Here is a 14,273-nt window from a genome sequence, read left to right as displayed (position 1 = left end):
GGTGATGCATGTGGGGAAAAAAATCTTATAATGAATTCATCACTTAAGTAAACGCTGTCTTCATTCACTTAAAATTTTTGCTTCCTATTTGTTGCATAGCATTTGATAGCAAGTGCATTGGTTATTCAATGTGTGAAATTAAAATTTGCTCTCTCTGGTACAAACACAAGATGGAAAACCTTTCTCTTGRTGGGATTATTTGGGAGGAAGCAAAAAGAAGAAGAAAAATAGGAGAAATAGAGGGAGAAATAGAAATACACTACCTAGACATTTAATTTTACACTATATTCACTAAATGGTTTCAGATTTTTATCCTGATATTGCTGTTCTTCACAAGGAATGCCTTTTCACTGCTGACCAAAAAAGCTTCATCTCTCCTGAAATTAACAGCTCATCAATTAATTGCCTCATTTGGGCTACTAATTTCATGAGTGATGGTCCTGTTCCTAGCAAATGCAGGTATGAATGTTAATTGCTGCTAGTAACTCACAGAGCTGAATTCCTGATGCCTCTGTTTCCCTGACATTGCTAAAACACTGTCCCAAGGCATTAATACTTTACAATAGAGCAACAACGTTATGGTCTGGTAAAGCAACTCTGCTCCAATGCACCAGACCTTGAACTTTATTAGAAATACGTTTTAACTCAAGATCATCCTATACTCTGAATTCACTTAAAAACAGAACAAATGAAATGAACCACAGCATATAAATTTCCAGACCAGGAAAACCTTCTTAGAAATTTCTTTGAGGTCACCACTGCTTTTTACATTATACAAAACGCACCCAACAATCACACCACATTTTCTCGATSACTAATGTAGCATACATCAGCACTTCAGGCATTAAATGACAGTATACCACTGAAGTTATACTCTACTGCAGACATAGGTAAGTGACTCAGTGCTAATAYGATAAACTAGGAATCTTTCACATAAACCAAAGTCCAGATAGCCAAGTGATGAGACTTCAAGATGGCTAGGGCTCCAAGATGGACTGGTCTGTACCCTTCTTCTAAGGTACTAAGCACACTCAAGAAGGTGAAAGGGCTTTTATACTTTGAAGTTTTATTAAGACCTAAGTGTGACAGAACAACTTTTAGGGGGAGGAGGCAGATCTTCAGAGTGAAATAGGTTAAAGTAGAAAAGGCTTGGCAGCAGGGAGAATCTCTGCTGCTCCTTTGTCTTTTTTGGGCAGGTCTGTCCTTCAGCCTTGCTAAACCAGCAGCTTTCAATGCCTTCCTCGTTGTAACAAATGCTAAACTCACCCCTTCGGATACATAGGTCTCTTCTCTCTCCCCACTGCAGCCTGGTAATGTTTGTCCCCTGCTGCTTGCAGGAGTCCACCAGTCTCTGCTGCTTGCAACGCTCTGGCTGCAGGTCGTGCCAGCCGGCACTCTAGAGCAGAGCATCTCAGCGCCTTGGGGAAGGCGACGGTCTTCTCTGACCACAGTRCAGTAGACAGGAGCAGCCCAAGCAGCAATTTGGCTTGTTGCCCAAAATCAGCCATTAAATGRAATGGGGCAAACAACCAAACTGGTACTATCCCTTACAAGGGAAATCAAGGCCATGATGTTTTCAAACATTAGCTATTGGCATAAAACTTCAATAAAAATCAATTTAGATGTTTCTTGAATCACAAGAAACACAGACCAGTAAGTGAGAATACCAAGTTTGCTAGATTTAAAAGCAGAAATTTCTAATAATATGTACTAAATAACACTGAGCAAAGCAGATGAATTAGCCAAATGTGTCTTGAGATTCTTAGATGAAGGTTTTCAACGTTCTGCCAAAGACCATTTAATTCTTAGAAGCACATCTACACTACAGGTCTCTGATTCCTTAATTAAAATAATAAAGGATTCTTAAAACGCTTTAAAGTTTTAGTGGTATGCAAGTAAGTCTTACCAACAGATTTGCAACCCTTTAAARGGGAGATAACACACTTCTAGCCTTCTCTTATATCCACAACACACACAGACTACACAAACCGCTCTGCCACCAGTACAAATGGAATTGTAACCTTTGAAAAAAACAAAAAACTGTGCATTGTGTTTTCCCCTTCTRTTGAGTCCATGGTAATACCTACTCAGTATTGTGTCAATCCTCTAACTACCAATGGACACCACTTTCAATTAGTCCTTTTATTTAATCTTACAGTGCCTGTTCTCATTGACCACTGCGCTTTTTATCTGTGGATTTATGATAATCTAATGCATATCTCTCCCTGGAAAGGTCGCCTTATTTATCCCTATTGTTCTTTTGCCAAAAGAAAAGCTTACAAAAAATTTAGCTCCCACTTAAGCCAGGAAGGAAACAGCATTTGTTTAACACAACAAGAGACCTTTCAGTACCTGTCTTATGCCCTTGACCAACGTACTATTAYGGTCTCTCAATATGCTGGCTGCCCCTTGTCTAGCTGCTCATTTCTGATAAGAGATGCCAACTCCCTGGAGCGCCATTCAGAGCTGAGAGCAAAAGGCAAGGGACCCAGGAGGTTTATTTTCAAAGGCTTATGAAGGAAATAAGACATTTGCATGCTTTTGCAACTGTTTTCTGCAAAAATCTGTATAAGAATAGTATTTAAATTGCAGCAGCATATAGCTATTATTGACAGAAAAGCTTGAAAAGAAAATATCTCCTTATTTACACTATTCTCTATGCTCTTTCCAAGAGCTTAGACACAATTAAGAAATACTTTGCTGACAACTCATTTATTGAATCACCATAAAATCTACACTGTATTTTGTAATGGATACACAGTAATGCTTTTCAAAATAATACTCCAMGGTAATGCCCTGCTGTAATCTTGTCATAACCCAGTAAATAACTGAAGTCATTGCTGCAAACATATCCATCTTTAGCACTTCTGACAGATGCTTTCATATTGGCTTTTTAATAATCATTTATATTCCATTTTGCAATAAAAACTATATGGTCACTAATGGCACACCCTGTTAAGACAAAAAAAAAAAAAAAACAATAGCAAACCCATGGAGATACATTATACTGTAGTTGGATGCTATTCACATTAACATAGCACACTAAGAATTTGTGTCATATCGGATAAAATGGTTCTGTTTTGAATTATCTAGACTCCCTGGAATTATAGCTTTGAATACTGACAGAATTAGATTCAGCTCTTTATCCAAGGCATTTCAGCTTACTATTTGATGTCACAGRAGACTTCAAAAATGGAGATGCTCCAGTTTGCTCCATGTACCTATTGAAAATGCCACGGCAAGTTTTATGYGAGGAAATAGTTTGTCCTTGTGAAAGAGTTTTGTCCTAAGCAGTAATTCAATGTGGTACTGCTCCTCAGTGCTTAAAAATGCAGTAACTTAACCATTTAAGTTATATAAGTGTAGAAAAAAAAGGGACACTAATTAACAAGTTATGTCCTAAAGTAAGGTATGCCCCATGGTGAAAACACCCATCCTCATCCCAGCAATATGCATTAGCCATGCACTTAAGCACCCTGCTGAGCTGAAGTCTTGTGTAGTTGATTTACTTCATCATTTAGTTCCTAAAATCTTACTGTTTACAAAGATTTTTGCATGGTATTTTCAAGGGTGAATTTAGGATTGCTGTTACTGCGTGATTTCGAAATATATTGCAGGCAGACAGCTCACAATATTGTGATGTACAAATCCCACTCCTTTTTGGTTGATTTATGAGTTCCTATTTTAAAAGGATGGTAAAAAAAAGGACGGGGCAGTGTGTAATTCTTTTACGTCAACTTCAAACCTTAAACGCCCGCATTTTACATTAAGTCAGACTTAGGAAAAATTTTCATGGATTCTATGGCACAGAGACTTTCAAAGTATTTCATATAGTATACAGTATACATCTGGTGATCCACRTAGATGACATGGTACTACAGCTGCCAAGGGAATTTAAGAATTACCCAAAGACTTTTAAGAAAAGTAAATATTGTAAACGTGGATACATGGATCTAAGACACATGAAGGCTCTGCTTCTGTTGAGAAACAATTTTCCAATCTGAGGTATACATTTTTCTGATTTCATAGACTAAGGTGTGCTGCCAAACAATTGCTGACAGCACCGGGGCTGAGAAATTGATATTATCAAGTAAATAGATTTCATTTCCCAATGCTCTGAGGTAGGACTCCTCAAAAATTAGGAGCTTTGGGCAATAACTCGATAAGCAAATACAACATCCTATGCTATGGGTAACATCACGTTTTTCACTCCTCACTTGTTTCCACTCAAAATTTTTCTTTACTGGCAGGCAGAAAACCACTGTAGGTACTTGCAGGCAATGAGTGCTATCATTCATAGGTTTGGGAACATTCTTGTKAGGCCCCTCATATTTGTTGGAAAATAGAAGACCAGAATCTCAAAGCCAAATCACTGCTGGATTATAACACTTATAAGGCCTTGAGAGAGAAYGCAACGCCAGCTGGAGTACAGTTTTTGCAGCCCTCAAGACTGATGCTCATTAGCTCATAGCTAATGTTTGTTTCTTGGCACAACAAACTTGTTTGCTGAGTTGGTAGTTATATTGGTACCTAACAGTGAGGGCTCACTTTGCTACTGCAAAATGGTAGATCTAGGTGAGAAAACATGTTTAAAATACTTGAATTACTCAAGCAATTTATTCCACATTGAAACGGTTGGAAACAATAAAATGGTATGGTACTTTTTGCCACACCTTCTGTCCACAGYGACAGGAAAGAAAGTCAGGTTCCTCATGCTGTGATTTCTTCTAAGGAGAAACCTCTTATTGTCTCAGACAAGCAGCAAGGCAACTAATTAACAGTGCCCCAGTGCATAGTTGTCGGTACACTAGGCTACACTAAACTTAAGTAACCATGATCTGAAATAACTACATAATCAATGAAGGCTGAAAACCTTTGAGGTGCTGCACTGCACAATGCTTCCACACTAAGAAGATACATTTGCATAGACACAACCASCACTGCTTTCTCCACTATTCCAGATAAAGAAAATCCACAACCCCCAAACTAGACACTTTCTCTCAAAAAATTCTTGGGTGCAGGCAGGGACAGGTTTTGTAACTACATTGTTTGCAAAGTAATTCAAGACGAAAGGTGCCATGTGTGCTCATTATTTCTTTCTCTTTATCATATASAACAAGTCAAGAACTGGAGCTCATGTATGTTATTAAAATCCAGTCTATGTATACTGACCTATTTTTCTATGAGACTTTTTTCCCCTTTGGATAGAGAGAGTGCAAGAGAGAATTGGTACTTGCTGGGATTATTTTATGACTGAAGTCACTTGTCCATTTTGGGTTAACTGGGCATTAGAATCACCACCTTAATAGATGAACTGTTTTTGTAGGTTATTTCTTCAGATAAAAAGATGAGACAAAATTAAGAGGAAGCAATAGAACATAAGCTTTGAATACTAAAAACAAAAAGGACAACACTTCAGGCAAACAAGTTCTCCTTCAGGCACAGAGTTCAAGGCAGTGGAAAGAATTAATTAGGGAAAGACAGAAACATGAAAGTTAATCACATAGTGARCAGAAAAAATGCTTAATTGAACTTGTCTCCCATCATGCTTCCTTCCATTTTGTGTAGTACACGTGTAAAAGAGAATCTGGGAATTAAAGATCAACAGCTACATTATATACATTGTTGTTCTTTTAGCCTTTCTTGTAAAAATGCTACTTTGGTCCCTCTTTTCCTTCATTCATCACTGAGCAGAGAATGTGTCAGGAAACCACAGAAATAACTATAATAACTGAAACTGATAAGTAAAAACGCTATCTTTAAAACAACATATAAAGTACATGCAAAACTTACTTGTAAGCTTGTAGACTTGTAAATTCTAACTTAAAAAAGATGCACCTTAATCTTTTCAGCGCTTTATTATTTCTTGCAGGTGCTGTAGAAGGACACTTCTCTGCCTATTTACATAATATCCACTAGCCTGAGTGCTCATTAAAAGTACAAGAATATCCTGAAAAGAACAGGGCCACAGCATGGAATGGGTCGCACCACAGCTAGCTCTCATTCCAGTAGCTTTGCTCTTACCAGTTGGAGGATGCAGGAAGAGGAGGGGAAAGAAGTGATCTCTTTATTATTATTAAAAGAAATGTCACCTTCAAATCACATGTTTTTCCCCGAGAAAAGACAAGATGCAACAAACACACATGATCAAAACACTATGTTCTCAAGATAGAACAGAACAGTCATCACAGTGTGATGGATATTCCATTTACTTTGGTAATAGCTGGAAAATCCAAACCTGTTCWGTGGAGCCAGTTGCTCTCTGTAATCTTAAACATCCTCTAGATCTATCATTGCTAAACAGTTTAAAACCCAAATGCACCTTACAGAATGCACTAATCACAAACCAGTCTGTAGACAGTGGTAATTAAGTGAATCAAGATCTTCCCTTGAGTTTTGGAACCAGGGCCTTACTCAGCTGTTACATTGTTAACAGCTGGCACGAATTACTAGTAACATTTGGCTAACTGGATAATAAGGAGGAGAGCCTGTGGTTGGTCCAAATTCTACTTCACTGATCTGCTTCAATAAAAAAAAAAAAAAAATCTCATTAGATTCTCTTATTCTTACAACAGTAGAGAGATTGGACTTCCTATTTCATTCCCTCATTATGTGCAAACAATGTAACTGTATGACTCTCAGATGTTGCTAGGGCTAGCACAACTGAAGCCCCAAATCACTATAATTTAATAATGCCCTTTTGAAACACTGATTCATCTTCACTCATATCACATCTCTCTCTTGGCTGGTGGTAAAGGTTTGCTGCTCTGAATATATTTTTCTACTTGCTTGCAATTCATCAGCATATACCACAGTAACAACCTCCGCTTCCGTCTAGCTTACTGAAGAGAAAATGTTCCCGAGACCAAGCTTTCTCCGAATAGCAGCTTTGTAACGAGGGGGAGTCAAACTATATTATTATAGATCCACACAACAAAATGCCACCTCCATTACTTTATTTTGTTTGCTTTATGCCCATGCAGCTATCACATTTTTCCTAAAAATCAATACAGGAATCAAGTTCAAGTTGAGTAACAAGCTTGAAAATGATTTTGTGCATCATCTCTTAGGGGTCTAGATTCCAGCAGCCTCTTCGACACAGGAAGCTGTGGAGAGCGTGCTCATTTACCAAGCAGCCTTCCCCTTTTCCATATCACAGGTAATAGGGACGGCTATGGAAAATATCTTCTTAGATTACATTTAAGTCCCTGGAGAACCGCTCTAATGAAGAACAAGTCTGATACCAGGCAATTACTCTACTATTTCCAGACATTAAGAACGCCCCCCCCCCCGGCCCCCTAAATGTTTTAGGTAAACTCTGTATGCAGCTTACATAGTCTGAATATGCAGTTACAGCTRTCCTTGAAAACTACTGGATTATCCACTGCCTTTCTTTCCAAAAGCAAACATTCGAAGCATTGGCTTTTTCTCCCCTTTGTTCAAAACAGCACTGTAACTTTTGAGGTAGTAGAGGATTAGTGTAATGCAATATTATGGATAAAGCTTAAAATAAACAGAAAAGTTAAATCTATTTTTTTTAACTCTCTGTTGAGCCTATTTTCAGATGTCTCATGATTTCTATCAAGCATCAGGTTAATATCAATATCTGGCACCTTAGTACTATAGTAACCCACATTTTTGCAGTGAGCTATCAAACATATGTTGTTGGAAGATTAGTTCCATAAAATTATCTACTGTACTTGAGCAACTCACATTTGTATTATATGGTACTTGACTGGGCTAATAAGAAATACAGAGCAGTATTAGAATTCACATATCATCATTAATACTGTGAGGGCCACCAGCAGTGTGTTGTTCTTTTATGGAAAAAGCAATTTAAGTGAAGGTCAAGCCAGCAGGATAAATGTGGCTACCTTCAGGATCTCAATCATGCCAGTCAAAAGTAACTCACCTTTTGAAAGGTAGTTAATCCTTGCTGTAGGGGCTAGAATTTAATAGCAGGCTAGCGTGGTATGTAAAAATTATAAATAGCTTTTACATTTCTACAGCCTGTTATTCCCACCCACTATTACCATGATTTATAAAATAATTTAGAATGAGATGGTAAAGAATAATACTGAGGTAAAAAGAGAGAAAAGAAGAATATACACTTAAACTCCCACACTTCCCAAGCAATGTATTTTATAACTTAACACATCGTAAGGAAAAAAAAATTGATGAGCAGCCTTATCAAACATAAACTTTTACTTAGGAGAGCTGGTAGAGAAAAAGAGATACTAAAAAGACAATTTAGTACTTCAGTCTCAAACTCCCCCACATGCAGCCAGACACTGGCTACACAGCTCAAGTGCTTTCTAAACTTAGCATTACAACCTAGCTGCTTTGGGAACTACCGACAAGGAACACCGAATTAACTTGGGACACGGCTGGAATTATTCTGCTATTCTTTATCCTCCTTAAAAATTGCTCAATCAGAAAGGCAAACAAAAACAAATATAGCTTTGTTCAGGCACTTCACATGCACTCTATGTCAGGAACGGATGCACAGGAAAAAGTGGCCACCAGCTGCACAAGAGAAAAGGGTCACGTGAGAGAAGCTAACCTAACCTACACTCCTGCTTCCGATCCTCCTGCAGGCAGCGGGCACCCGCACCTCAGCAAGGTCCAAGGGGTAAAAAGAAAACAAATGGAAAACTGTTAGCAATGTTTTGTGAGAAAACATACTGGTGAATTGTTGTAGAAGACCATGCTAACAGTTTAAAGCAAAAGGAAAAGCAAAAAGGGAGAAGACATCTTCTTAAGAAAAAAATAAAAAAGTGGTTTGTGCTCTTGAAAAGAGATAAAGTGAGACAAAAGCAGGAAATGCTGTCCTTCCTTTATCCTGAGAACTTCTAAATGAAAGGTCAAGTATACCCATCAATCAAGATAAGGAACAGGCGACTAAAGAGATGACCTTCTTTGAGGAGAAACAAGTACGCATCAGATAGGAAGGCTACATTAATGTGAAAGTGCTATGTGACAAAAAGAACACAATTTCATCCTAACATAAAAAAGTGAAAATTGAGCACTTTAGATATGCTCTTGTATATTTAATTTTGTTCTGTTTTTTTTTCTATTAAGTCAAATAATAGGAGCCAAGGAAAAGCCTGCTTCCAAAATTTGTGAGGAATATAATGGATTTCTAACCCTCAGCACTCACGCAGTTTGGCTTCCCAGGCTTAGAAGATGCATCACCCAGGGGGCAGCCACCGTCATTAGTTACTGATAAGCAACCGGACTCATTAGAAACACTTCAAACTTCTAGGTTTAAAGGCTGTTGCTTTTTTGAAAGAGAATCTACTTTCAGTCATGCTTGACCTCACAGTTAAAAACTTCGTTTACAACATTTCCCTGTGAGTTATGCTTTTGATGTCCCTTCTAGGATGAAAATCAAATTTCATGGAATTGTATCTAAAGCAGTTAAAACCAAATGTAAATACTTTTCAAGCTCGAGTCTTATACAGTTATCCTTCATCGACTTTCCCAGCCAACAACAGTTCACTTCTATTTCTTGGGCCAATTTTAAAACATGCTATACTTCTTGGAGAGTAAAATTGAAATAATTCTAAGTTTACCAGCTCTCGAGGTAGAAAGGCGTCCTCCTGGCGAGCCACAATCAGAGACACTATTTCGCCTTGCTTTGTGCTCCTCAGCATAGCTACGAGCTCCTCCTGGGTCCTGCCAGTGATGTCCCGTCCATTCACCTGACACACAAAAGAACATAAGACTTTAAACATGTCTCTTTTTTATCATTTTCCCCTCACCCAGGACAAGTGTCAGTCAGTGACTGAGAGCAAAGAAGCATTAGCAACAGTTCCCTCACTGCTCCCCCTCTGGCCCTGCACAAATCACTTAACCTTTTTTTGCTTGTTTTCACCATCTGTTAAAGCAGGTTTGTAGTACTTACCCACCTTGCAGGGGGTTTGTGAAGCTTAATTAGTTTGCAAAGCACTTTGAAGATGAAAAGTACTAAAACAAGACCTAAGTATTTTTTTGAGGTTACTAAGTAGAAGTAACCCATTAGATAATGAGATTGTAAGTCGCAAGAGATCTGAAAATTTTAAATAAATCATTTTGAATAAAACTGTCTTAAAATGAGTACTTAAAACCCCTGAATACGAACCACAGATTTTTTAGGATATGGCTGCCAAGGCAAAACTTTCTTTCTTTCTAAGCTGATGTATTTATCTGCTTTAAGAACCAAAATACTATCAGATCTCCCTTGTTCAAACAGCCCACAGACCCTTCTGAAACAGCTCATCTTTTTCCAAATTGTGGTGCAACACACTTATTGACAAAGAGTAAGCAAGCCATGTGCCTTTTTACTAAGGTCAGTAATTTTCATCACATACATTACAAGTAGGTATAGGAAATAAAATATCCATGTAAAACCCAGCAATTGATACTCAGCAATGCAAATAAAATGGGTACTTATTCTAACCTCCAGGATTCTATCTCCCGACTGTAAACGACCATCCTTTACTGCTGCACCTTTTGGTAAAATATTCTTCACAAAAATAGGACCAGGCCCATGTACTGACGAGTCTCTGGTAACCACAGTGAAACCAAGTCCTTCTGGACCTAGAAAATCAGATAGAGAAATCCCAACATAAATTTCAACAAACAAATGATGGTCATTAAAATAATTAAGTAATCAATGTCAATAACATACATATCACAAACACTCATTCAAGTTAGCTCTTATAAACAGAAAGTAAACAAAAAGCTATACACACGAGCATATTTTCTACACGGCCTAGAGAAGAATTGTATCAATGTCAGAACACACATGTTCAAACCCTCTTAAAAGAGCTACAAAAGGAAATGCTTTTGGGTAACTTGCATTAAAACAGGAGTTCCAATTTGTTCTGTATCAAAGATGATACCTTTTCTTTAAGTGGTTTTAGAATTTGCCTTCACATTAACCTCAATAGTAGAGCCAAGTAATCAGAATTGCTTAGTTATGAGCATAAATATAATTTTGCTGGTTAAATGAAACTTGGCGAAAAGTGGACAAATATCACAATTTGAATGCCAAAATTGCTGACTATATACATGCTTTAAGAAAGGACAAGTGATAGTTCAAAGCTGCTATTAATGAAGTAATTTGTAGCTTGAAAATAAACAACTTTAAATGTTAATAGGTAGATATTTTAACCAATAAAGTATTAGATAGTAAAATCAATATTACCTGGTACAGATTATAAACTACCAAAATCACCCAAGAATAGCAGGGTCCATAAAAATCTCATTGTATATTGAGCACTTTGATTGCTACTCATGTGGTAGTTTCTGGAGATCTCACCACATCAGAATCACGTTCCTATCATTTCTAAAACTTCAAAATCAAAAGCATTACATCTAACATGGGAAAACTCTTAAGTAGGTTTTATGTTAACACAAAGCTTAAGAGTTCAGAAGTAAAAATGAGTGATTTAAGTTAAGAAATAACAAAAATTAAGAAATGACAGCTTGATTACACTCATTATGTGTTAAAAGAATAAAGTTTGACATTTTTAAAAAGGGCCACTTTTAACATCAAATTTAGCTCTTAGCCAAATCAGAGAGAGAAACTAAACAGAAAATATAAATGCTAATTGGGATCTGCTTAAGCACATTACTAGATGTGCATAAACCTGCTGTTCCATACAAAGACAGACATCTGCATGGAGCAGCAGTTAAAAATACGCACATTAAAAGGGGGATGCTGATAGCTAAATCAATACAGATGTAAAGAAAAGGATTGCAGAAAATAAAAAGGGGAAGGACACAGGTAAATCTGTGGTCAACCTCCGGGACAACATAAAATAGAGGGGAGTATATACAAACATATGTCACAAAAGTACTGGTCAATTAGTAGATATGAATTAAAAAAAAAAAAAAAAGAAAAAAGAAAGAAACAGTAGCAACAGACTTAGTTTAAACTTTTATTCTGTATTCGTGAAAAAGCCAGACATCTACATTCTTATCACATGTTGTTAATGAAATACCTTCCACATATTCAGGAATTAAGATGTTTTAAAATCAGTAGGTCCAGATAACACACTTCCAGAGTTTACAGGAAAGCCAACCTTTGAGAACATCATTGTTAACATTCCTTTAACTTTTGGAGCAGAGGAAATCCTAGAGGGCTGGAAGAACGCTAATGGTGTGTCAGTGCTCATGGCCCTATGCTGGTCAGTGTTTTACTTACTCAGTTCACTTTAGAAAAAGGCCATTACTAAAAGTTTGAAGGTGATACCAAGGAAAAGATAGATAAATAATAAACAGGGAATATCCCAGCTAGTAAAGAGAGATAAATAATAAACATGTAAAAGAGGTCACAAGAAGGCAACAATGATCAAACAGCTCAATATGACCAAGAAGGGGCAGGGAAAGCTTTAATGTGTATGCTTGGGGGCTGGGGAGCTACAGCAGACAGTCAGCTAAACCCAAGTGCTTACTGTTACTGCAGCACAACAATTATGAGGACAAAAGCTGTTCTGGGGAGCATAGGTAGGATGTCTACAAAAAGCAGGAGGTTAATACTTCTCTGTTTGGCACCACCTAACCGCTACTGAAATACCACAGCCAGGTTTGATGCCCACTATTCCATACGGCACCGGCAAATTCGAAAGAATTCAGAAAGTACTGGCAAGAAGGATTAAAGGATTGGGATACCTATTCTAGGGCAAAAGGCTTGCTGTATGCCAGCCACAGATCATGCCAAAGGTTAGATTAATGGAAATTTTAACTACCTCCACGTGGAAAAGAAATTGATAATAAAGGGCTTTTCACTCTGRCAGATGAAAGCACAACCAGACTGCAATGCTGAAAACTGAGTATGGACAAACTTGAAACACAAACAAGTCCAAAATTAATGACTATTAACCCTCCGTGCAATTCACCCATGATCTGGGTGGTTTCTTCATCTTTGAATATTTTTTTGTCCTCTAATGGGAATTCTCTAAGTTTTTGAAAAGCATGCTCTCATTCAGCTGCTGAATGTGAAGCTGGAATGAGTTTGGGGAGGTACTATGGCCTGTGTCATGCAGCAGGTCAGATAACGGGATCGCTATGGCACTTCTGTTACCTTGACTATTAGGAGTCTGTAAATCAGAGCAAAGCTGTTTCTCCAGCACCCTATGGATCCAGGGGACTGCTCTGCATTTTGGCATATTTCAGCATTATATACCAGCTGCTGGCTCTGCTTCATCAGTTTTGGACCGTGTTCCTTGGTCCTTTCTCAGAAGTTACTAACATTCTTGTATCTCTTCTTCTTTTGGATTACAATGCTATTAAGACTTCTGTAGTTATAAAGACACCCCCCTCCCCCATTTCTGTTCTGGTAATTTTTTGCTATCAAAAGGTACAATGATTTTATACTAATGCTAAGTTTTCTTTACCTTCTCCTGTCTATGATATCTTCTTCAGATATAGATAGAGCAGAAAAAACTCCAAAATGTATTACAAAAATTTTACTTTACACCAAMAATACCAGCGAACTAACTTGCTTGTACTCTTAATATCACTAGATCAGTTAAAAGTTAAGGTATCAATAAAGAGAGCCTGACACAGACTCAATTATCTCATCATCTCCAAAGACTTACCTTTTTTCAGGTCTATCTTTATTTTCTTCGAATTTTTTTTATTGCCAAAGCCCATCAGAGGAGATAGTGAGGGTGAAGATGACTTTCTACCCAGTCGTGGGAGGTTGGGGCTCTTAGTCTGCTGCAGCGATGCCTGAACACCTGCTTCCAAACTGCTTGTTCCAGAAGGATTAATTGTCTTCAGGGTAGGTTTTGGATGAACAGGAGGTGGAATCTTTGTTTTTGGAACTCCTTCTTCGTTATCCAGAAAACAAAGGGGCGCAATAACAGACTTTTCATATTGATCCCGATTATAAGGAGGAAGAACTTCCAAGATGACACTTTGAAATTTCATTGCCTGACGAAAGATGTCCTGAGCCCTTTAAAAGAAAGTTATGAAAATTCACATAACAGAAAATTTGGGCAAAGTTTAAAGTTGTTTACAAAGAGTAAGACAAAAATCTATCTTAAATATGAAGGAATAACATTACCTTCCTATCTACAGGGTCTCTTTTCTAAAAAGCAAGCATGAAATAAGATTTCTGTACTACAGCATTTCCTTACATTTCAAGTCAAACAGGATCCAGCACAATCCCCAGGCTGCTATGAAAACACTTCAACCAGAATAAACAAATGAAGATAATTCTTCATATAGGGCCGCCAAGAAAAGGAAGATTCTAATGGCAAAAATCTCTCCGGACATCT

The 14,273-nt window shown here is 37.6% G+C and overlaps 1 protein-coding gene across 1 annotated transcript in view; it reads right to left on the bottom strand.

Annotated features, from left to right (window-relative positions):
* PARD3B (par-3 family cell polarity regulator beta) overlaps positions 1-14,273 on the bottom strand; it is a gene marked incomplete at its 5' end in the record, with an annotated part of 417,421 nt that overhangs the window by 204,694 nt on the left and 198,454 nt on the right. Inside the window, 3 exons of the mRNA XM_085299549.1 lie at positions 9,576-9,704; positions 10,442-10,581; positions 13,590-13,948. Coding sequence (XP_085155675.1) covers positions 9,576-9,704; positions 10,442-10,581; positions 13,590-13,948 — 628 coding nt within the window. The remainder of the gene's footprint in view (positions 1-9,575; positions 9,705-10,441; positions 10,582-13,589; positions 13,949-14,273) is intronic.

This window comes from Rhea americana, unplaced genomic scaffold, assembly GCF_003343005.1.
Source record: "Rhea americana isolate MKP2758 unplaced genomic scaffold, rheAme1 scaffold_15, whole genome shotgun sequence".
In the NCBI taxonomy this organism is placed as follows: domain Eukaryota; kingdom Metazoa; phylum Chordata; class Aves; order Rheiformes; family Rheidae; genus Rhea; species Rhea americana.
The sequence above is the reverse complement of the archived record's forward strand: the minus strand, read 5'-3'. Positions and strand labels throughout refer to the sequence as shown.